This window comes from Thalassophryne amazonica, chromosome 10 (assembly GCF_902500255.1).
Source record: "Thalassophryne amazonica chromosome 10, fThaAma1.1, whole genome shotgun sequence".
Taxonomy (NCBI): domain Eukaryota; kingdom Metazoa; phylum Chordata; class Actinopteri; order Batrachoidiformes; family Batrachoididae; genus Thalassophryne; species Thalassophryne amazonica.
The window spans coordinates 77,823,483-77,849,210 of record NC_047112.1 but is presented as its reverse complement, the minus strand read 5'-3'; the positions used below and the strand labels follow the sequence as shown (position 1 = coordinate 77,849,210).

Here is a 25,728-nt window from a genome sequence, read left to right as displayed (position 1 = left end):
ATTCATGACCTCTGTCTCTTCCTGTTACTACAAATTACTACAATTTTTTTTTCTTTTTTTTTTGGTGGCGATAACCTGACCAATTACATCTCCTCAGTATTAGTTATTGAAATCAGAAGATCTCAACTTGTTTGCCTTTCAGTAGCTCCCACTTGAGCAGGGTCGCCACAGCAGATCCAGCACAGATCCACATTGGGTTTTATGCTGGATGCTCTTCCTGATGCAACTCCATTTTTTTATTTGAAGACGCAAACACATCTCCTGGTCTTTCAAAGAGGTCTCCCATCCAAGTACTGACTCGGACCCAGTCTGCTTAGTTTGGAAGATATGAGATCAGGATTACACAGAGCAGACTGGCTGCAGAAAGATCTCAACATTACAAAATATGTGCAAAACAACAACACTGAGCATAGATATTCTTTTCAGCAATCTACTGTATTTAGGCTTTTAATAAATGGTTTCACTTACTTTGTCAATGACTCATGTCTCTTTGATCTCTGGCACTGATGGTCAAGAAATGCCCGGGATGAGCTGGAGTCATGAGGTTACTAGTGCTTCCTATCTTACTGTATGGTTGTGATGCCTGAACATGACCCGTCAGCATAAGGAGATGACTGGATGCCCTCAGTTCTTGGTCTCCTTGGAGGATCCTTTGGTACGTCTTGAATGACTTTGCATCTAATGGCTTAGCGAGACTCAAATGAGGCATACTACTTGAATTGGGAGGTAACATCCACTGGGAGATTTTGGTTGTGGTTCACTTCTCGGTTTATGGTCCAGCAGGTAGGTGTCTCAGACAGAGTACCCCAGCAAATAGAAAAGCCCAAGGGAACACTTGCATATCACTTGGTTACAGCGGATAGAGGGCTATATGCTGGCAATGAGGACAGACCAGTTGTCCACCTGGGTGGTTGCCAGCCAGTACCAGGTGTGGTAGATGGTCTTGTGCATTGGTGTCCAAAGTATTCCAGAAAGGACCAAGAGGGTGCAGGTTTTCTTTGCAGCCTCTGACTCCAGCAGGTGATCTCACTGATAACCCTATCTGGAATACTTTGGACACCATTGGACATCATTGTAAAGCACTTTGAACATGAACAATGGCTAGCGAGGATATGGATGGCATTGATCAAGCGAGTTCACAGGTGATTATGATGATGACATGTTCTCCCAAGTTGAGAGGGTTTTCTAGAGGAGGTGTAGCACCTGTGATGGACTTCTGCCGTGCCCCGATGTTGTCTTCTTGTCCATACTTCACGAGGTTTGTTCACATTGTGCTTTGAACCGAAACTCTGCTGAAACTAACCTCTCGAGTGAGTCAGCGAACGCGAGAAGGCGCGAGATTCACCACTACGAAACAGCAAATATATGAATGCAGTCCATTTTCCATCCATGCTCCTTGACCTGACCCGAAATTTCAATGAATCCACCATGTCTGTAACTTTTTTGAACTGCAAATGACTAAATCAGGTTTGTGTCCTCTTTCTGAGATACCATGTCAGAGAGATTAGAAACAAGTTGAAAAAAATTCCAGAATGATTCCAAAAGTAAAAGACTATTTGATACTTACACAGCAAGTGGGCACACATTTAGAGTAGAAATGGAAAAAAAGGGCAGAAAGAACTGAGTGAGCGAGCGAGCGAGCGACCAGCTCGTCTGAACAACAACTCAGAAACTCTATATAACCTTGAAACTCACCAAAATAACAGAGTTGTTGTGGCAGTCCCTGGGTGGTGAGGAAGATGGTTTCTTGGTCAATTCGTGGAGGGGACGGTGAGCCTGGAGATGACTGAACAGGTTGAGTCTTGATGCACACTGTTTCATACAGATGCTCTACCCACGTACAGCATCTGTCCAAAATTAGTAATGGCAAACTGACAACACCGATCGGGAATGTTTTGAAACATTTTTTGAGATATTGTTCTGAAGCTCACATGCAAGACCTCCTGATCACTAGTTCCTGCTAGACACGTCAGGAATGTACATCTACATCAAATTCCAAATTTTATATTTTAAGTCTTCAGTCTTCACAGGGTCTGTACATACATAAACATGTACGTTGCTTGTGTGCAGTTAAAATCGTCTGCATTGGAACTAAGACATTCCTATCCAAGATACTGTATATACCTGTCAAATATCAAATCAAATCAAATCAATTTTATTTATACAGCACCAAATCACAACAAACAGTTGCCCCAAGGTGCTTTATATTGTAAGGCAAAAGCCATATAATAATTACAGAAAAACCCCAACGGTCAAAACGACCCCCTATGAGCAAGCACTTGGCGACAGTGGGAAGGAAAATGTTATGTGTCGGACGCAGCTTGGAGAACCGACCAGCGTTTGAAAGACCCAGTATGAAATAAGCAGAGCACGGTACAAAGGCTAACTGAATTTAATACATAACAGTGATACATAAAAAATACAAAAGAAGGTGCGGTCTGGCGTGGTGCGCTCCCAGCAGCGCTAACGGTCCGGAGCCAGAAGCTGTTCGGACTCAAGGACCCCACCGACACCCCCCAGGTGGCCGCAACAAACCGAGTCTGTGAAAGAAGGAACCATTATGTGAGTCCACACTCTACACACAGAGGTGTACAAACAGCAAACACTTCCTGGCTTGATTACTAATCAACTTCCCAACCTGCAGGCATGGAACGTCCAGTTCACAAAACTCCACTGCAGTGGAAGTCGATACATGACTAACATACAGCTCAATATAAAAAGGTGTGAGGGACACCACATTTACTGACTGTATAAATGTTAGTCACAAAATCTAACGTACCTCAGGAAGTGTGCTGACGAGCGTGAGACCTCACCCCCTCCTCTTTCACAGACCGTGCATCAGACCTGGACGTTCTCTGCATCCACTGATGATGAGATGGCTCCCGAGACGACGATCTCACCCGTCTGGTCACAAAGTCGAGTCTCTGGCAAATACACACTGTGCACTCCAGTCTTAAATGCCACCATGTTCCAATCCATGCAGATGCACCACAGCTGTGAGTCCTGATGAGCCGCAGGTGATCAGCCTCAGGTGATCAGGGTGAGGTCCTGATAAACTCAGCAACACAGCCACTCAGTTCCAAATGCAAACCACCTGGAAGGAGAAGCAAAGGACAGAAACAAAAAGGCAGCCAGGCCCCCCCAGCCATATAACAGAAAAATCCCTTTTAACAGGAAGAAACCTCCAGCAGAACCAGGCTCAGGGAGGGGCAGTCTCTGCTGGGACTGGTTGGGGCTGAGGAGAGAATCAGGAAAAAGACATGCTGTGGAAGAGAGCAGAGATAATAATTAATGATTAAAAGCAGAGTGGTGCATATAGAGCAAAAAGAGGTGAATAAAAAGAAACACTGGGTGCATCATGGGAAACCCCCCAGCAGTCTAAGTCTGTAGCAGTATAACTAAGGGATGGTTCAGGGTCACCTGATCCAGCCCTAACTATAAACTTTTTCAAAAAGGAAACTTTTAAGCTTAATCTTAAAAGTAGAGAGGGTGTCTGTCTTCCACAGGAGAGGAGCTCTTACAAACCCTAGGAACTACAAGTAAGCCTGCAGTCTCAGAGCGAAGCGCTGTATTGGGGTGATATGGTACTATGAGGTCCCTAAGATAAGATGGGACCTGATTATTCAAAACCTTATAAGTAAGAAGAAGAATTTTAAATTCTATTCTGGAATTAACAGGGAGCCAATGAAGAGAGGCCAATATGGGCGAAATATGCTCTCTCCTTCTAGTCCCTGTCAGTACTCTAGCTGCAGCATTTTGAATTAACTGAAGGCTTTTCAGGGAACGTTTAGGACAACCTGATAATAATGAACTACAGTAGTCAAGCCTAGAAGAAATAAATGCATGAATTAGCTTTTCAGCATCACTCTGAGACAAGACCTTTCTAATTTTAGAGATATTGCACAAATGCAAAAAAGTAGTCCTACATATTTGCTTAATATGCGCACTGAAGGACATATCCTGGTTAAAAATGAGTCAGGGTAACTCCAGCTTTTGTGACTTCTTGATTATTCTTCTCAAGACAGAAGTCAGACCACCAGAGCAAGAATTTTAGGTGAGGAAGCTTCGGTGATTTGAAGCGAAATGTCCTCATGTCAAGCAACCCAATCCAGTCGAAGATTCAAGCTTCTCTACTAAAGATTTCTCACAGTATTACTGGAAGTCAGGGTAATGCCATGCAGAGTAAGGATCTGGTTAGACACCATGTTTCTAAGATTTGTGGGGCCAAGTACAATAACTTCAGTTTTAACTAAATTTAAAAGCAGGGAATTAGAGGTCATCCATGTGTTTATGTCTGAAAGACATTCCTGCAGTTTAACTAATTGGTGTGTGTCCTCTGGCTTCATGGATAGATAAAGTTGGGTATCATCTGCGTAACAATGACAATTTAAGCAATGCTTTCTAATAATACTGCCTAAGGGAAGCATGTATAAAGTGAATAAAATTGGTCCTAGCACAGAACCTTGTGGAACTCCATAATTAACTTTAGTCTGTGAAGAAGACTCCCCATTTACATGAACAAATTGTAATCAATTAGATAAATATGATTCAAACCACTGCAGCACAGTGCCTTTAATACCTATGGCATGGTCTAATCTCTGTAATAAAAGTTTATGGTCAACAGTATCAAAGCAGCACTGAGGTCGAACAGGACAAGCACAGAGATGAGTCCACTGTCTGAGGCCAAAAGAAGATCATTTGTAACCTTCACTAATGCTGTTTCTGTACTATGATGAATTCTGAAACCTGACTGAAACTCTTCAAATAGACCATTCCTCTGCAGATGATCAGTTAGCTGTTTTACAAATACCCTTTCAAGAATTTTTGAGAGAAAAGGAAGGTTGGAGATTGGCCTATAATTAGCTAAGACAGCTGGGTCAAGTGATGGCATTTTAAGTAATGGTTTAATTACTGCCACCTTAAAAGCCTGTGGTACATAGCCAACTAATAAAGATAGATTGATCATATTTAAGATCAAAGCATTAACTAATGGTAGGGCTTCCTTGAGCAGCCTGGTAGGAATGGGGTCTAATAGAGATGTTGATGGTTTGGAGGAAGTAACTAATGAAAGTAACTCAGACAGAACAATCAGAGAGAAAGAGTCTAACCAAATATCAGCATTACTGAAGGCAGCCGAACATAAAGATATGTCTTTGGGGATGGTTATGAATAATTTTTCTCTAATAGTTAAAATTTATTTGCAAGAAAGTCATGAAGTCATTACTAGTTAAAGTTAAAGGAATACTCAGCTCAATAGAGCTCTGATTCTTTGTCAGCCTGGCTACAGTGCTGAAAAGAAACCTGGGGTTGTTCTTATTTTCTTCAATTAGTGATGAATAGTAAGATGTCCTAGCTTTACGGAGGGCTTTTTTTTTATAGAGCAACAGACTCTTTTTTCCAGGCTAAATGAAGATCTTCTAAATTAGTGAGACGCCATTTCCTCTCCAGCTTACGGGTTATCTGCTTTAAGCTGCGAGTTTGTGGGTTATACCACGGAGTCAAGCATTTCTGATTTAAGGCTCTCTTTTTCAGAGGAGCTACAGCATCCAAAGTTGTGCTCAATGAGGATGTAAAGCTGTTGACGAGATAATCTATCTCACTCACAGAGTTTAGGTAGCTACTCTGCACTGTGTTGGTATATGGCATTGAAGAACATAACAAAGAAGGAATCATATCCTTAACCTAGTTACAGCGCTTCAGAAAGACCTCTACTGTAATGAAACTTATTCCCCACGGCTGGGTAGTCCATTAAAGTAAATGTAAATGTTATTAAGAAATGATCAGACAACAGGGGGTTTTCAGGGAATACTGTTAAGTCTTCAGTTTCTATGCCATATGTCAGAACAAGATCTAAAGTGCAGTTAAAATGGTGGTGGGCTCATTACATTTGAGCGAAGCCAACTGAATCTAATAATAGATTAAATGCAGTGTTGAGGCTGTCATTCTCAGCATCTATGTGGATTGTTAAAATCACCCACTATATCTTATCTGAGCTAAGCACTAAGTTAGACAAATGGTCTGAAAATTCACAGAGAAACTCACAGTAACGACCAGGTGGACGATAGATAATAACAAATAAAACTGGTTTTTGAGACTTCCAATTTGGATGGACAAGACTAAGAGTCAAGCTTTCAAATGAATTAAAGCTCTGTCTGGGTCTTTGATTAATTAATAAGCTGGAGTGGAAGATTGCTGCTAATCCTCCTCCTCGACCCGTGCTACGAGCATTCTGACAGTTAGTGTGACTCGGGGGTGTTGACTCATTTAAACTAACATAATCATCCTGCTGTAACCAGGTTTCTGTAAGGCAGAATAAATCAATATGTTGATCAATTATTATATCATTTAATAACAGGGACTTAGAAGAGAGAGACCTAATGTTTAATAGACCACATTTAACTGTTTTAGTCTGTGGTGCAGTTGCAGGTGCTGTATTATTTTTTCTTTTTGAATTTTTATCCGTAAATAGATTTTTACTGGTTATTGGTGGTCTGGGAGCAGGCACCGTCTCTACGGGGATGGGGTATTGAGGGGATGGCAGGGGGAGAGAAGCTGCAGAGAGGTGTGTAAGACTACAACTCTGCTTCCTGGTCCCAACCCTGGATAGTCACGATTTGGAGGGTTTAATAAAATTGGCCAGATTTCTAGAAATGAGAGCTGCTCCATCCAAAGTGGGATGGATGCCGTCTCTCCTAACAAGACCAGGTTTTCCCCAGAAACTTTGCCAATTATCTATGAAGCCCACCTCATTTTTTGGACACCACTCAGACAGCCAGCAATTCAAGGAGAACATGCGGCTAAACATGTCACTCCCGGTCCGATTGGGGAGGGGCCCAGAGAAAACTACAACTAAATATCAACCTGGTTTCACGGCAAGTCGTGATTCAGCAGCACGAAACATACACGATACATTAATCTATTGGTTTGTGATATTGTGACGAAAAATGCCTCATTTTTGTCACAGCAGCACAAATTCATTCTAATTAATTTTGTGATGGCTGCACGAAATTAAAAGTAAAGCGGGGGGGTCGGCGGTGGTTATGGGTCGGGTGGGGGGGTAGGAATAGTGAGTTAAAAAAAAAACCCAGTCACGAAAATTTGACTCGTTTCGTCACGGGAGCACACAAAAAAAGTGAGACTGGGCTGCAAATATAAATTAAAAATTTGAACTTTTTTCAAACTTTCTTTTGTGTTTAATGTTACAATATGTTAATGTATCCTCCACTCCCCTGTGTAAACAGGTAATTACACTCATTATTAAATGTCATGGGTCCAAGCAGGGCAAGTGGCTCTGTGGATTAGGAGTTGGCCGGCAATGTATTGACCAGCGTACAATTCCTGGTGTGTGCTTCGGGCTACCTGCCTGTGTCCTTGGACAAGAAACTTCATCTTCATTATCTCAGAGTACCCAACTTTAAATTAGCATTGACCTTGGTTGGGGAAAATCTGTGTATCATTCGTTCATTTGTTTTTACATTGATTGAGGAAGTAACCTGCCATAGGCTGGCACCCTGTCCAGAGAGGGTAATAGATAGGATGAGCACTTGGCTGATGGAGTAAGGCCTGTATAGGACTTACTTCATGGGTTCTAAACCTGCTTATTCCAATTAGGGTTTGCTGGGGGTTGTAGCCTATCTCAGTGCTGCTCTGTATCTACATATTAAAAGCCAAGTGGCCTCTGTGTACACATACTGGGCCTCATGTATCAACGTGCGTACGGTGATATTTGAGCGTATATGGGGTGTACGCCAAAACGGCTGCGCTACTTGGCATTTATCAGTGTGGTCGCTGGCGTACGCTGCCCTGAAAATATACACCAGGTCGAGAGGTGGTGTAAATTATACACCAAAATGAACCAGCGCTGGAATCCACATAAAAATGAAACTGATTAACATGATAAACAGTGCCATTATACAAGGTCTATTAGAAAAGTATCCAACCTTATTATTTTTTTCAAAAACCATATGGATTTGAATCACGTGTGATTACATCAGACATGCTTGAACCCTCGTGGGCATGTGTTTTTTCACGCTTGTCAGTTACGTCATTCGCCTGTGGGCAGTCTTTGAGTGAGGAGTTGCCCACCCTCTCATCATTTTTTTCATTGTTTAGGAATGGCTCAGAGACTGCTGCTTTGTTTGATCAAAATTTTTTCAAAACTGTAAGGCACAACTGAGTGGACACCATTCGATAAATTCAGCTGGTTTTCGGTAAAAATTTTAACGGCTGATGAGAGATTTTGGTCTGCTAGTGTCGCCGTAAGGACGGCCCACGGCGCCTGATGGCGATCTGCGCTTCGAGGCGGCAGCGTCTCGCCATTTCAAGTTGAAAACTTTCACATTTCAGGCTCTGTTGACCTAGTAAGTCGTCAGAGAACAGAGAACTTTCAGAAGAAGTCGGCATGAGGAGTTTATTCGGACATTCCATTGTTAACGGACATTTTGTAATGAAAGAACGTGCGGGCAGAGTCGCATGTCGGGCCGGACCCGACCGCGGGGGGTCGCGACAGGAAAAACACCTCCGTTGGAAACCTTAACGGGCAAGTTGGAACATGCCCAAGCTGTTAAACAATTTCTCAGTTACTCACTTGTTGAAAGCCATCAAAAGCCGCCTGAATTTTACAAATGGTTTTCAACACGGAGGTGTTTTTCCTGTCGCGGTGTACACAGATTCGCCAAGTCGTCTGGGAAACGACTCGGCAAATTTGCGCGCACGTCTTTCATTAAAAAATGTCCTTAAACAGTGGAATGTCTGCATAAAGTCCTCATGCCGGCCTCTTCTGAATCTTCTCTGTTCTCTCACGACGTCCTGGGTGAATTAAGCCTTAAATTAGGATGTTTTCAGCTTGAAACAGGCCGACGACGGCGCCTGAAAGTGCTGCACGATGTCCCGTTCCGTGGGAAGTCCTTACAGCGACAGAAACACCCCATAATCTCTCATCAGCCGTTAAACCTTTCACCGAAAACCAGCTTAATTTCTCGAATAGTGTCCGCTCGGATATTCCTCACAGGTCCAGAAAAATTTTTGATAAAGCAACGCGCACCGTCTGGAGCAGCGTGTGAAACAAAGGAATTCAGCCGAGAGGGCGGGACCACATCTCACTCAAGGCCTGCCCACAGGGAAATGACGTCACTGACATGCGTGAAAAAACTCACGCATGCGCACGAGGGCTCAAGCATGATTGGTGTAATTGCATGTCATTCAAATCCATATAGTTAAAAAAAAATAAAAGGGTTGGTTTATTATCTAATAGACCTTGTACAAATCAATGCATATGTTACATAAATAACACTTTCCTGATTATACTACATAATAATCAATACAAATCCCGCTTTTGCAGGATTGCTGGTCTATCGAGCACAATCCGTGGCCACAGCGCTGACTGCAAAGAAAGCGCTGTGTGCCTTTTTCTCCAGAGCCTGGAGCCATAGCAGCGCTGAGCTTAACTTTATGTGGTGTGATCGTTTTAGACAATGAAATTGATAATTACAACTGTAGTGTTGTCATTCCCTTCGCCCGTGCTGCAATCAGGTTTTGTTTTCTCCATTCGTTTGTTACAGTAAAATAAATAAAGAAATACATTTTAAAAATAAAAAAATCTGAAAAATTAGGCGTGTCTTATTAATTGAGTGAGCAAATATCCACATGTCAAGAATTATTGACATGTGAAAAGAGAATACAGTGGTCCCTCGCTATAACACGGTTCACCTTTCGCGGCCTCGTCGTTTCGCAGAGTTTTTAGTCCAATTTGGCATGCCTTTTTGTTTTTTTTTACAGTCTTCTGTGTTCTGCATGTCTGTTTATAAGAATCTTCTTGCCCAGAAGAAAAAAGAGCGCCAACAACTACTCATAACTGTGTTTATCACTCGGACACAGACACCTGCAGCCAGGTGTGAGTGGAAAAAGGCGCGGCGTCAGTACGAAGAGGCGCGATCTGTGAAATACTGGTGAGTCACTATTAATAATTTCTTATGTGTCCAACCTTGTACGATGATCGTTAAAATTAAATTTGTTAGTTCTAAAAGCCATCATAATTATTTATAGGAAAACGTTCTATTTTTATTTCTCAAACAAAATGTTTGGGCCTGAAAACAGTTTGGTCATATTTTTCTACTAAGGTTTGAACTTTGAGAGTGTTAACACATGAGAGAAAAGTGAGAAAATGTTCATGCCTGATTGAGAAAGTGTATAAAGTGGTTTTACAGGGTTTTTACATCTTTAAAACATCTATAATAGTTGTAAAAAAATAACGCTGACTACGTCGCGGACTTCGCTTTTTGCGGACTATTTTTAGAATGTAACTCCCGCGATAAACGAGGGACCACTGTAACACTTTTTTGATTATACTACAAAATAATTAATATGACGGCCGCTTTTGATGCTCTATTGGCACGCATCGTGATTGGTGCAGTTCTTTTTCTTTGCCGTCTTCCTGGCTTCCATGTCGTAAAATGAGGGTGTGTCTGAAGCGGAGTCTGAATATTTATGGGCGTGTTTATTATAATTACGATTGTTTTCACCCGCCGCATTTATCAAGGTCACGTCAGGCATACGCTGGAAATGGGCAGGTGCGCACTGCTTGATACATGTCACAGCAACTTTGGTGTACTTCAAATTTACACCGTAAATTTACACCACAAGTGCGCAACATGGATACATGAGGCCCACTATGTGTGCATGCGTGTGTAGAACTTCGATCATGGATAAACATTTGACGTTTGGTATCCTTATGTATTTTGGGTCAAGGATGAACTCCGCCAAAACGGAACGTTGATAGGACCAATATTTTTGGAGAAACTGTGGACATTGGCTAACAATAATGAACAATGTACATTGATAATTACATTCTGGACTCACACACCATTCCAGCAGGGGGAAGTAAATCATCTATATATTAAAAGCAAAGTGGCCTCTGTGTACGTGTATGTGTATGTGTATGTGTACCTTCAACCGAGGACAAACTGCAGAGAGCTGACATTTGCCATTTGGTATACTTATGTATTTTGGGTCAAGGATGAATGCCGCCAAAACAGAACGTTGATTGGAGAAATATTTTTGGAGAAATTATAGATATTATGTAACAACAGTGAACTTGGTAATTACATTCGAGATTCATGCACCATTCCAACTCATTTCAGAAACTTCACATAATTTATTACCCCCCTTGAAAAAGGTCAGCTTCCTATTTTATAAATACTGCCCACTCTAGATCCCGTGGATCCCCACAGGCAATGCGCTAGTTTTATGTAGTTTACTCGTTTGCTTTGTAAAGTACTTTCTGATGGCTTATCTATTAAAAGTTCTATAGAAATAAAATGTACTTACCTACTTACTTACCTTGCCTCAAAGCAGCTAGAGAGAGACTCTAAGATTTCAGTGTAACTTTAAGCTTCAACTCCTCTGTTTTTATAATTATGCTGCTTTTTCTTGCCCTCTATCCCTTGTTTCTTTGTGTTCTTTAGACAGCACTGTGGCTTATCCGCTCCTGCTGTCCTCAGCGTCATCCTTGAGAGACCACGCAGCCTTCTTCCAATCAGAAACCATGCGGCCAGCCAATGACCCAAAAGAGCGCGACCCCTCTCATGTGCGGATGCTCAATGATGTACTCCGCGACCTGGAAAAGAGCTTTGTCATCCCACATCCACCACCTGGAGTGTACCGGTAGGATGAATGATACATTTGTATTGTAGGTGTGCCCATGGTGTTCAAGATGCCTGTCATCTCCAGTGAACCTTCTGAATATCACAGAATTGTGTTGTATCTGATTTTTAGACATAGACATAGTTGTACGCTGGAAAAGCCAATGGCCTATACACCCAAGGTTGGATTCTCAATATCCAGTAGTCTAATACTCATCCTTCTTAACTTTATAATCAAAACAATGTGGATGGGTTCTCCAGTGCCTTGCTTTGAAGGTATTGAAGCAGGGGAATGGTGCACAGGGAAGATAACCTCCCATTGTTTTTCGATTTCTGTCAATATATGGACATTATATTTATCCGAAGATTACAACAACCTGTAAATAGACTGACACAACTATTTTTATTTTTTATTTTTTATTTGAACAACACATCGTACTAATGAGGTGGCAACATGAACTTTGCATTGCTCAGGTCCATCTTGTATATCAGTCAGACACAAAATCCTGTTTGGCCATTGTTTTGTTCTAAAGCAGATTTTTAAACCAGAAAACCCTACAAAACAACCATTCCACTGAGTATTGCTCAGGTACAAAGGTCAAAAGCTCATGTGATAAATAAAATCAGCTGAACCTGTGTGCTGATTTCAAAATATCTAAAAAAAAAAAAAAATGGCATTGTGAATGGGTAAATTCTGATCTTATAACATACACTGCTGCTGCACGATGCTGCATCCACCCTCTAATGGAACCATGTTGGGTCATCAGTGGCAACCCTGGCAATCATGCCAGGCTCCCTATGCTTAAAAAAGCAGACATCTTTCTTCACAGCCACTGCACAGTGGTTCTCAGGTTGTAACCCAAGGTGGCTCATATAGGTTAATTCATTCATTTGATTTGTACACCACCTTATTCTAATCAAGAGTACTAGGGGGCTGGAGCCTATCCCAGCAGCCATAGGGCAAGAGGTGGGGTACAACCCGGACAGGGTGCCAGTCTTTCGCAGGGTCCTGATGAGGGTTGGCATGTGGAATGTAATTTAACATTCATTGCCAAGAAAATGCTATTGGCAGCTAGTCTGACATATTGCACCTAACACAAAATAAGTATTTTCATAGTAATAGGGTACAGTTTCCCTTTCCAAGTTTAGAAATATCAGCTCGCTTCTAAATCTCCATTCCAGACACAGTTAAGGCTCTATTGCCACAATGGTGCTGTGCCAAGCATAGCTGCTTTGGAGTAAATACTTGGCACTTTCCTGACACTGAAATCTGCTTTTCCTTTGTGTTTGGTATGTTTGAGCCAACACACTGTGCACAGCTTAATGTGTGGTACTTTCATTTAAATGAGGCACTGCAATGTGACTTGCTGGTATTTTTGTTTGAATCTGGGTCTTATAGCTCTTGTACTGAAAATAGATTTGGGAAAAGAGTGGTCAGTGACCGTGGCAACATCATGCGTGTGCCATGGTGTGATGATTCAGTTTATATTGTCCTCTCAGGATGTCTGTGTTTAGATAAGAGGAATCTTTTGTTATGCGCATTTCATAACATTTCATAATGAAAAATAAGGCTGTATTCTGAGTAAATGAACACACTGGAAGCATTAGCTTTGTGAGAAGAAACTGAACAACAAGGCAGCGGCTTGCACCAGTTTAAACACTGGGTTGTAGTCTCCACACGCAGCGTATCCAAATTCATTCTTTGCCTGTGAACATTTGGAATTCAGGACTCTTAATTTTGAAAATCCTTTTTCAGTCACCAAGGCAGGGGAACAGTTTAAAGTGGTTTCAAAATTACTAGAGTTGTAATGAATCACTGTGTCAGAATAGGTGGGGAAGGACAAAACATTGAACATAGTCTATGAGCCAGTCATCAGTTTTGACCTAATCGATACTATGTAATGTGACGAAACTACACTTGGAATCCAGCCTCAATGTACCATGGTCTATACAAAAATGTATGATAACCATCCCAGGGTGGCAGCTGTAGCCAGCTAAGGGTCAATGATGAATTATACAGAGGTCAAAATGTAAAAATGCTTCAATCATGTTGAAAACTATACTACATTATTTGTCTGATCATAATGATTCCAAAAAGGTATAGTTTGGACTATCTATGACTGAATGTTCTGGAGTTACGGGGTAAAAACAGCAAAAATGGTGACAAAGGTCAGTTTCAGTTTGTACAGGGGTCAAAAGTTAAAGTTGCTCCAATTTCAGTAAAAAAATGATGCAAGTTATTGATCGAAATAAAAGGATTAATAAATGAAATACAAGTAGTTTTGACTGTGTCAAATGTTTGGTCTCCAAAGTGAAGTTCAAATAAGGTCAACATCCATTGGACTCTATGACATGTGACATATGTTACCCTGTAACATGAAAACTAAGCATGACAGATGGTGCAAATTATTCCTTTTTAGAACCCTATTAACCCAAATAATAATTTGCATCACATTTTGCAAAATTTGGAGCAATTTTAACTTTTGACCCCTGTACAAACTGAAACTGACCTTTGTCACCATTTGTGTTGTTTTTACCCCATAACTCCAGAACATTCCGTCATACATTGTCCAAACTATACCTTTTAGGAATCGTTATGATCAGACAAATAATGTAGTATAGTTTTTAACATGACTGGAGCATTTTTACATTTTGACCTCTGTGTAATTCTTCATTGACCTAGCCGGCTACAGCTATCACCCTGGGATGGTTATCATACATGTTTGTGTAGGCCATGATACACTGAGGCTGGATTCTAAGGATTGTTTCATCACTTTAAGTGGTACTGAAAACCTGCTTGGCCCATGGACTAGCATGCTTAAGGGCCCCTTCACACATAGTGTGAAGTTTGGACGAAGTGCACACTTAGTGCACATGACATATGAATCGTGTGCAAACCGTGTAATGTTGTCCCTGTCGCCAACGCCTCGTACACCTGTTGCTACAACTATTTGCTCACACAAGCCCCTGAAAGACAGAGTGTGCGCTGTGCGAACCCATCACACCCTCTCACGGCAGGTGTCGGCCAAATTCCAGGTGACACACGCAAATATCTAATACCACTCGCATGGCACTTAGAAAATGTGTCACCAGCTGCAGTCTTGGTACAACAGCAGTCTGCAGACAATCACTGTCGCATGGGAGTGAAATTTGTCTAAGTTCCACATGACTGTGGAGTTGTTGAGATGTGGCGTGCCGTCAGCTCCCCCCACAATGTGTGTGTGTGCGCGCGTGTGTGTGTGTGCGTGTGTGTTTGTGTGTGTGCGTGTGCGTGCCCCCCACCACCACCCACAGGTGAGGCTCCTCTCACACACGTGTGCGCGCGCTTGCTGTACTCACATCAAAAACAAAAGCATATATCGCTTGCGATGGGCTGGACAGCGTGCACACTGACAGGTCCAGCTGGAACGGAGCATCAGTTTGTGTGGACACACAGCAGGCGATCTGAACATCACATCTATCTGACAGCACAGTGAGCAGGGCGCCGCAGAACCATATGACAGGCCAACAGTATGACAAATACACCACTTTCAGTCACATATCAGCAGAAAGACACTGTAGCAAACACTGTTTTGTCAGTTATCACAGTGCTTTTTTTTTTTTCTTTTTTTTTGAGAAAATACATTTGTCTGCTTGTTGATTTTAGCTATTTCATGCTCATTTTGGTGCAGTGGTAGAGTTGCTGTCTGGTTATTAGGACGTGTGGGTTCAAATCTTGCGAATGTTGTATTTATTTATTTATTTTAACCAGGGTTATTTAATTAACCGCAGAGTTCTGTATTGCATCCCCCTTTGTGTATGATTTATATCAACCCAGTGATAGTCACTAATTATACAGCTGGTTTTTATTTTATTTTCGTCCAAATCAGCAATGCGATGTGGTGCAGCTCGTCCCACAGAACACAATGCGAGCAGCTGCAGCAGCATGAGCTGCTGTTCCTGCTCGACAGACACCGTCGCGTGCATGAACTGTCGCGCTGGCATCGTGCACACCTGCTCAATGTTTTGTGGTGCGCTCATTTCGAACTGTTTCGCGCTGTTTCGCGTTTTCATCCATAATGGTTACAACAATGTTACACCATTGAAAATAAATGTTCAATGCATATTCAAGAATGTGGCTGTTGCATAATCCCTAATAAACCTATCCATTTATTTATTTTATTTATTTATTTTTTAAGCCCATGTTCAACTTGGCGACAGTGGCTCTTGACTGTTGTGTTTTATTTTAGCATCGGAACGCTCCTCAGCTCTCGTTGTGTTTTACCCCTCAGCAATGTAGCTGTCTACTTTTCCACTCTTCCACTCGATTCAAAGAGAATAAATGGGTTCTACTGTTCAGTGTTATTCACAGTTTATGGCAGTAATAGACGTGTTAATTGTCCTTGGCTGCCATTAGTATCCGAGCTAAAATTAGCTGCTCCATCATGCTTGAAAAGCATTAACACTTAATAGCAGCCATTTGTAAAGGAAGTTACCATTCCCTCACACAATTTAGAAAATTAGACCAACAGCAATAGTCTTTAAAAATGTTTACTTTCGCTATTTATTAAGTCTGCTGTTTTTGCCTGTTAGTGATTAGAATTACTTGAAAACAAAAGATGTATAATGTGAGGGACATACTGACTGTTTTAAAATGGAGAAAAGTACAATCAGATGCTGTTGGAGTCACCTACAGCCTCAGCATCGGCTAGTCTCAAAGAGGAAGAAACGCAACGTTGTATTTTTCCATTCGCTTTTACCACACTCCCGATACACCTAATCCTGTTTGGACTCCAAGTGAAGCAGAATAAGTCTGGATTAGTACAGTCTGGGAACACCAGGAGCTGTGAGCAGCTTTCTCCAGCTAGAATTGCAGGTCCATCAGAAAAAAATATGTGGATCTGTGTCAGATCTACTGTAGCAACTGGGGGCACATGAAAGCAAAAAAAAAAAATGCTTTCACTTTATTTTATTGTTAAATGTTTTTAGTTCATTTGTGTTAATATGGTAGTATCCATATACAACCTCAGTGTCCATGTACTGTGAACCCACCATGTGTTCGTGACAGCCCAGTGTCACATTTTTTTTTCATGCTCCCGTGACGAAATGAGTAAAATTTTCGTGACAGGGTTTTTTTAGCTCACTATTCCTAACCCTACTCCAGTGGCGGGCACAGCTGACCAAAAAATTTAGCTTCGATAACAGATAATCAGCTAACTGAAAAGTTATCTTTTATAAAACTAAACAGATAAACCACCCGAAAATTTATTGGAAGCTACAGATAACCGAGAGCTTCCAGTATTGTCTCCAGTACACTTGCAATTACTAACAAGCTGATTTTGAGTTTTAACACCACAGTCGCTTCTGGTAGCATTAAAGGTGACCACAGACCCAAACAATGAGTCAGCACTTCTGTCTTTGAGCGCTCTGCCCACTGGTGGAACCTCCTGTTTACTACTTAGCTTCCAGCAACAAAGCAGTTGCGAAGAGCAACGAAGCTCAACTCTGTACTCAATAACAGTGTTGCCGTGAGGCGGAGGTCTTGGAAAATAAAGCAGTGCTGATTTATGGTTTGGTTTATAAATAAAATTAACACTGATAGAATGACTCCATTAATGCCAATTCTGTCATTTGTACAAAGTTAAAATTTAACATATATCTTTTAATGTTGAATAATGCACTAATTCTGATTTTTTTGTAACAAACACAGACAGATGGCAAAGGATTATGGGCAAAATGTGCCTCCGCTAAAACTGATTGGTTGACTTATTCATTCTATGTAAAAACCAACACGTTAATGTGTGGTGTGTCGTGGGTTGGTGTTTACAGATAAATGTGCTTTTGTAAAATATGGCCTTTTTTTATTTGTAAAAAAAAAGGCATTTTCCAAAAAAAAAAAAAAAGCCAAGTTGTAATTAGATAACCATCTGATATAACTGGTGTCAGAATAAATAGAACACTGCCAACTACTGGACGCTCAGTACTAGGGTGAATACTGCCATGAACACTACTGGCCAGTCAGTGATGGGCACAGTTGCGATAATCCGATAACCGATAATTATCAAAGATAATGTTTTCATTATCCGATTATCTTTTTAGATAACTTTAAAAACCATTATCGGACTAATTATCTTGTGATAAAATGTTGTCCAATAATTGTTAGACTGATAACGTGATAAATAAAGCTGAAAAGCAACAAATATTTATAAAATGTAAAATCAGAGCACCTACCTGTTAAATGTTTCATAGCTGATGTGTAGTTCTACCCTCTGCAAAACAGAGAAGAGCTGATCTAAGAAGAAACTGCTCTATCCTCTGTAGACAAAGGAAAACTGGTCCCCCAAAAAATAAAAACTCATTTCTCTTAACCCCATACTGATACGCAGGCAATATCACCCAAGTCATTCAGAGGCATACATTTTTAACTTATGGTTCAACTTTTAACCAAACTAATGTCGGACAAGTTATTTAAATTAATGTCATGTCTGAAGTTTTATAAAGTGAAAATATCAGATATATGTTTTAGTTTTAAAGTAATGCGCTAATTTTTAAGGTTTTAGTGTGGATATATGCTTTGTCCAGCAGTACATTATAGGTATGATAGGGTAATCTCAGTACTTTCACGACAGGAGAAATGCATTTGAAACACTCTGATCAGGCTCTATGGACAACAAACTCTAGTGCCTAAAACTCTTTTGAATATATTCTCTGGGTTTATAGACGTTGTTATTGTGTCTGCATTTATTAAATTCCACGCATCTTAAATGTAGCAGACACGGATTATCTGGAATTTTGTTTTGGCAAGTTTTCACGGTCTCTACTGCCATCTACTGGCCAGTAGTGTTCATTCACCCTATTGACATATCTCATAATCCCGTGCATGCCAGAGAGTCGCTGCAGTCAACAACATATAGAGAATCAACACAATGACTGTTGTAAATTAATATTATACTACAAAAACGTATTTTTTATGGTTTTTGTCACATTAATAAGCGACTGCATGCATGATACCATGAAAACTTGCCAAAACAATTATAAAAATAATCCGTGTCTGTTACATTTAATCTGCATGGAATTTAATAAATGCAAACCGAATTTTAGACATATTATATATATTAGTCTGGAACAAAGAGGACAAACAGTGTTGTAAAGAACAATAATCAAGACGTTAAAGAGCAAACTTCACTTTCCCTCAGAACGACATGATCAGGAAGCGAGCGTAGCTCACAGCAGCTCCCATTGAAAATAACAGAGAGACAGCCTGTGATTCTCATATGTTTACATAAAATAAACTCAATAACAACATCTATATTCACAAGCGTTTTAGGCACAATATAAAAATAGTTTTATGTTGCGATGTTAATGATATTGTCTGTGTGCAGCGGTTAAAGTGCAGTGTGATCAGAGCATCTCAGTGCAGTTCTCAGTGTTACTGAGATCTCGCAGCGCGGTGACCTGTCCGAGGTTTTGTGGGATTTGAAACGTCAATAGGGCGAATAGCCAACATTTATGTGTCAAGACAATATTGAGTGCACGATTTACAATATAATAAAACGTGTGCACAACATCATAAAACGAGCGCACATCATAAAACGTATGCACAACATCATAAAACATGCGAGCATTCTCTCCACATGCTTAACATTTTGCGATGACACTTCCAGAGCTCTGTAAAAATGTCTGTTTTTAAAACTAAAAAATGGAATATTTTACAAAAATAGTGTTGGTGGAGGTTTGCACTCTATGAGCACAGTGCTCTAGTTATCTATTGATTAGGTATGTAGATAATTAGATATTTACTGTACATGCACTGTTGCCTCACAGCGAGAAGGTCATGGGTTCAGTTCCCGTGGCCTTTCTGTGTGGAGTTTGCATGTTCTCCCTGTGTTCGCGTGGGTTTCCTCCGGGTGCTCCGGTTTCCTCCCACATCCAAAGACATGCGGGTTAGGTGGATTGGGATCTTTAAAATTGTCCTTAGGTGTGCGTGTGGGTGTGTCTGTGTTTGTTTGTCTATTTGTGGCCCTGCGACAGACTGGCGTCCTGTCCTGGGTGTACCCCGCCTCACGCCCTATGACTGCTGGGATAGACTCCAGCGCCCCGCGACCCTTAATTGGACTAAGCGGTAGAAGATGGATGGATGGATGGATGTCAGTTTTGACTGCCTCAAATGTGAATTACAGATATTTTACACATAGCATCTAGTGGCAGAACAGGGAAACTGCAAATGCAAAGCATTGCTGCTGTCACAACATGCAATCTCATCCACATACGTTCTTACTGCATTTACTCAAAATACCCATAAGAGAACTCACTAGGGCTGCTTTCATCCAACTCAGCAATATTGCACAGAGTTTCCTATCCTGTCAATGGATACATGGCCACTGAGCAACACACTGTTGGCCAGACTTGATGGCTTTGACACAAGAGCCCTCAGGAGGATCAAAGGTATTACCTGGTCCCAACACATAACCAACCAGACTCTGAGAGTGCAGAGCCAACAGCTCCTGGCATCCCATCATGCAACAATGCAATGCAATGCAATGGTATGACCATATCATCTGTCTGCCCATGGAACATCCAACATGGACCATTCTGGACTTTGACCCCCAGCAAATTGGCTGGAGGCAGCCCAGAGGCTCTCCCGAACACGCTGGCTGGATGTAATAACCTGGGACCTCAGAAGCTGTAATGTGGCCCTGATCCAAGCATAGGATATTGCACATGACAGACCCACATGGAGACGTCTGGCTTCCATGGTTGGCTCCACCCTGAGTGCTGTCTATGAATGATGCAGAGACTCTGATCCATGCCTTTGTCTCTTCTAGATAGGATTACTGCAATGTCCTCTTCTCTGGCTTACCCCAGTCCAGCATTAGAGGTCTCCAACTAGTTCAAAATGCTGCTGCTAGAACTTTGACTATAAACAAAAAGGTTGACCATATTACCCCGATACTTAATGACTTGTTTGATAAATACACATTTTTTTTGTACTTACACACATACTAAATATTGTTTGTATGACTGAACTTAAAACCTTTTCTATGCACAGTTTGATAAATGAAGCTCCAGGTTCCCATCCTGGATTCTGAGCCCACCTCAGAGGAACACAAATGTCATTTGCAAACTTTTATCAAAGTGGACATTGAGCGAGAGGTGGGGCACACCCTCGACAGGCCACCAGTCTATCGCAAGGCCAACACATACAAACAACCACATTAACACCTGCGGTCAATTTAGAGTCATCAATTCACCGACTATAACCTGCATGTCTTTGGAAGTGGGAAGAAGTTGAAGCACCTGAAGGGAACTCTTGCATAGATAGAGAGAACTTGGAAACTACACAAAGAAACAATCAAGTCAGAAATGAAGCCGGGACCCTCACACTGTGAGGCAACTATGCTAGCCACTGTGCTGCTATATGTTAAGACCCAATTCTTTGATGAAAATGTCATGAACAAAGGGCTCAGGAGACTGTACTTTAAATAAAACACAGACAATTTATTACATGTAAGGTCAGACAGATCTGGGCTCTTAGCAAATGTAGCTCTCACAGGAACTGGTTAACCAACAGTCAGGAACACAAGTGCAGTGGCTTTTTATAGAATGCGGGAGTCTCCTCCCCGTTACAATGGTTGGGCCTATTCTCGCAACTGGTTCCTATTGGCTTCACAGTGACAGATGAGCAGTCCACCCATATCCCTTGATCGGAAGATTACTGGATCATATAGCGGTGTTGTGTCAGGCCATGTAACTAAACTGGTTCAAACTGGAACACACAGAAACAAGATCTTGGGTTGGCAAGTCAGTTGATGATTCACCACACTGGTGTCCTGTTATTGTGTCTTCTCTTGCAGATAAGAGCCCTTAGCAAGAGCACAGTGACCCACTCATGCAGATAAGAGAAGTGGAGACTGACCCTTATATAACCTCAGCAAGAGCACAGTGACACATTAACACATACTTATTTGATAATCAAAGCTAATTAAAAATATATGTTTTCTTCTTATTGAGTGACCCAAAGAGGAAAAATGACGGAGCTAAAATTCAAATTAATTTGGAAAAAACATGAATCATCACTGTATTCTTTGATGGGGGGACGGGGTATGTACCTGTGTGCAAGTGGGAAGCGCTCTGCCTTTCTCAGATACAAGTAGTAGTGGTTTGGGTAGAATCAATGGTGGTGGTGGTGGGGGGGGCTCCCTTGGTAACTGCTGCCATAGGCTAACACAGTGGAAGCCAGATGCCTACTAAAATGATTTAAATTATGACACCCTGATTTCTCATGCTACATCATGTGCAAATTATGACTGCAGGAAATGTGCCAAAGCAAAGGTTACCACTGTAGTTCTGTCAGGTCACTTGGCGCCTTATAGGGCATGACTGATAGCTGTGCCCAGACCCTAGCAGGTATCATTTGGCACCAATGAGGTAAATAGTGGTGCTCCACCATTTTTACTGACAAACACAAGTGCTATAGGATTGCACTCGCTTTTGCAACACAGTAGCTGGCACCTCCAGCATAAGTAATATTAATGAGGACAAAAAAAAAGACCTTGCTGCAACTATTAAGTTTTTGGGGTAAAAATTAGACTTTTTTCTACTGTTGCTGCTGCTGCAAAATAGAATTCATTAATGGGTGATAGATTCAATTCCAAGCACTGCTTTTATTTATTTATTTATTTACTTTTATTTTTCTTTCACAAAGACATGGTTTTCATGGCGGGAAGCTTGCTCAGTTATGTGCACATGTTGATCACCGACACCACCGGGACACAGGGGAGGTGTGGACGGATTACAAGAAGGTGGGCACTTGGAAAAAGGTCATCAGTTGCATCAGTCATCAGCACAAACAGATCCACTGAGGAGAGAGTAAACTGAACTCAAATCAGCACTGTGCTATGAGCAGGGAGTTATCTCCCCTCTGTGGAAACGATGGCTGATAACACAGGAACCTTTGCTGAAATAACGGATGGCGAACACTGCAATTAAAGCATTTACTGTCTGAAAGCAATAAAAAAAAAACTTGATGATCACAATGGGTGATGATGAGAGACACTTAACGGTCATGTCAGTGGAAACAGTAATGATGTTTTGGCCACCTCTGACTTTGCACTGCTGTTCTAAAATGGATTAAAAAGAATTCCTGATGTTGAGCTCACCAGAAAAATCAAATCAAATCAATTTTATTTATATAGCGCCAAATCACAACAAACAGTTGCCCCAAGGCGCTCCACATTGCAAGGCAAAGCCATACAATAATTACGGAAAAACCCCAACGGTCAAAACGACCCCCTGTGAGCAAGCACTTGGCAACAGTGGGAAGGAAAAACTCCCTTTTAACAGGAAGAAACCTCCAGCAGAACCAGGCTCAGGGAGGGGCAGTCTTCTGCTGGGACTGGTTGGGGCTGAGGGAGAGAACCAGGAAAAAGACATGCTCTGGAAGAGAGCAGAGATCAATCACTAATGATTAAATGCAGAGTGGTGCATACAGAGCAAAAAGAGAAAGAAACACTCAGTGCATCATGGGAACCCCCCAGCAGTCTAAGTCTATAGCAGCATAACTAAGGGATGGTTCAGGGTCACCTGATCCAGCCCTAACTATAAGCTTTAGCAAAAAGGAAAGTTTTAAGCCTAATCTTAAAAGTAGAGAGGGTGTCTGTCTCCCTGATCCGAATTGGGAGCTGGTGCCAGAGGAGAGGAGCCTGAAAGCTGAAGGCTCTGCCTCCCATTCTACTCTTACAAACCCTAGGAACTACAAGTAAGCCTGCAGTCTGAGAGCAAAGCACTGTATTGGGGTGATATGGTACTATGAGGTCCCTAAGATAAGATGGGCCCTGATTATTCAAAACCTTATAAGTAAGAAGAAGAATTTTAAATTCTATTCTAGAATTAACAGGAAGCCAATGAAGAGAAGCCAATATGTGTGAGATATGCTCTCTCCTTCTAGTCCCTGTCAGTACTCTAGCTGCAGCATTTTGAATTAACTGAAGGCTTTTCAGGGAACTTTTAGGACAACCTGATAATAATGAATTACAATAGTCCAGCCTAGAGGAAATAAATGCATGAATTAGTTTTTCAGCATCACTCTGAGACAAGACCTTTCTAATTTTAGAGATATTGCGCAAATGCAAAAAAGCAGTCCTACATATTTGTTTAATATGCGCATTGAATGACATATCCTGATCAAAAATGACTCCAAGATTTCTCACAGTATTACTAGAGGTCACGGTAATGCCATCCAGAGTAAGGATCTGGTTAGACACCATGTTTCTAAGATTTGTGGGGCCAAGTACAATAACTTCAGTTTTATCTGAGTTTAAAAGCAGGAAATTAGAGGTCATCCATGTCTTTATGTCTGTAAGACAATCCTGTAGTTTAGCTAACCAAATACCGGCATCACTGAAAGCAGCCAAAGAGAACAATATGTCTTTGGGATGGTTATGAGTAATTTTTTCTCTAATAGTTAAAATTTTATTAGCAAAGAAAGTCATGAAGTCATCACTAGTTAAAGTTAAAGGAATACTCAGCTCCATAGAGCTCTGACTCTTTGTCAGCCTGGCTACAGTGCTGAAAAGAAACCTGGGGTTGTTCTTATTTTCTTCAATTAGTGATGAGTAGTAAGATGTCCTAGCTTTACGGAGGGCTTTTTTATAGAGCAACAGACTCTTTTTCCAGGCTAAGTGAAGATCTTCTAAATTAGTGAGACGCCATTTCCTCTCCAATTTACGGGTTATCTGCTTTAAGCTGCGAGTTTGTGAGTTATAACACGGAGTCAGGTGCTTCTGATTTAAGGCTGTCTTTTTCAGAGGAGATACAGCATCCAAGGTTGTCCTCAATGAGGATGTAAAACTATTGATGAGATAATCTATCTCACTCACAGAGTTTAGGTAGCTACTCTGCCCTGTGTTGGTATATGGCATTGGAGAACATAAAGAAGGAATCATATCCTTAAACCTAGTTACAGCGCTTTCTGAAAGACTTCTACTGTAATGAAACTTATTCCCCACTGCTGGATAGTCCATCAGAGTAAATGTAAATGTTATTAAGAAATGATCAGACAGAAGGGGGTTTTCAGGGAATACTGTTAAGTCTTCAATTTCCATACCATAAGTCAGAACAAGATCTAAGGTATGATTAAAGTGGTGGGTGGACTCATTTACATTTTGAGCAAAGCCAATCGAGTCTAACAATAGATTAAATGCAGTGTTGAGGCTGTCATTCTCAGCATCTGTGTGGATGTTAAAATCGGCCACTATAATTATCTTATCTGAGCTAAGCACTAAGTCAGACAAAAGGTCCGAAAATTCACAGAGAAACTCACAGTAACAACCAGGTGGACGATAGATAACAACAAATAAAACTGGTTTTTGGGACTTCCAATTTGGATGGACAAGACTAAGAGTCAAGCTTTCAAATGAATTAAAGCTCTGTCTGGGTTTTTGATTAATTAATAAGCTGGAGTGGAAGATTGCTGCTAATCCTCTACCTCGGCCCGTGCTACGAGCGTTCTGGCAGTTAGTGTGACTCGGGGGTGTTGACTCATTTAAACTAACATATTCATCCTGCTGTAACCAGGTTTCTGTAAGGCAGAATAAATCAATATGTTGATCAATTATTATATCATTTACTAACAGGGACTTAGAAGAGAGAGCTCTAATGTTTAATAGACCACATTTAACTGTTTTAGTCTGTGGTGCAGTTGAAGGTGCTATATTATTTTTTCTTTTTGAATTTTTATGCTTAAATAGATTTTTGCTGGTTACTGGTGGTCTGGGAGCAGGCACCGTCTCTACAGGGATGGGGTAATGAGGGGATGGCAGGGGGAGAGAAGCTGCAGAGAGGTGTGTAAGACTACAACTCTGCTTCCTGGTCCCAACCCTGGATAGTCACGGTTTGGAGGATTTAAGAAAACTGGCCAGATTTCTAGAAATGAGAGCTGCTCCATCCAAAGTGGTATGGATGCCATCTGTCCTAACAGAAAAGACTTTTTGTGATTTTCTACTTCTTTACGGGGCTTTGCCCATTTCTGCCCAATGAATACTGTGATTTCTTCCAATGCCCAGATCCATTTAAAAGACTTGAACTTTGTTTGCAAAAGCATTTTAATGAT

At 41.2% G+C, this 25,728-nt stretch overlaps 1 protein-coding gene across 1 annotated transcript in view; it reads left to right on the top strand.

Annotated features, from left to right (window-relative positions):
• LOC117518136 (inactive N-acetylated-alpha-linked acidic dipeptidase-like protein 2) overlaps nucleotides 1-25,728 on the top strand; it is a 656,634-nt gene that overhangs the window by 584,800 nt on the left and 46,106 nt on the right. The window contains exon 17 of the mRNA XM_034179197.1: nucleotides 11,463-11,661. Within this exon, the coding sequence (XP_034035088.1) occupies nucleotides 11,463-11,661 (199 nt within the window). The remainder of the gene's footprint in view (nucleotides 1-11,462; nucleotides 11,662-25,728) is intronic.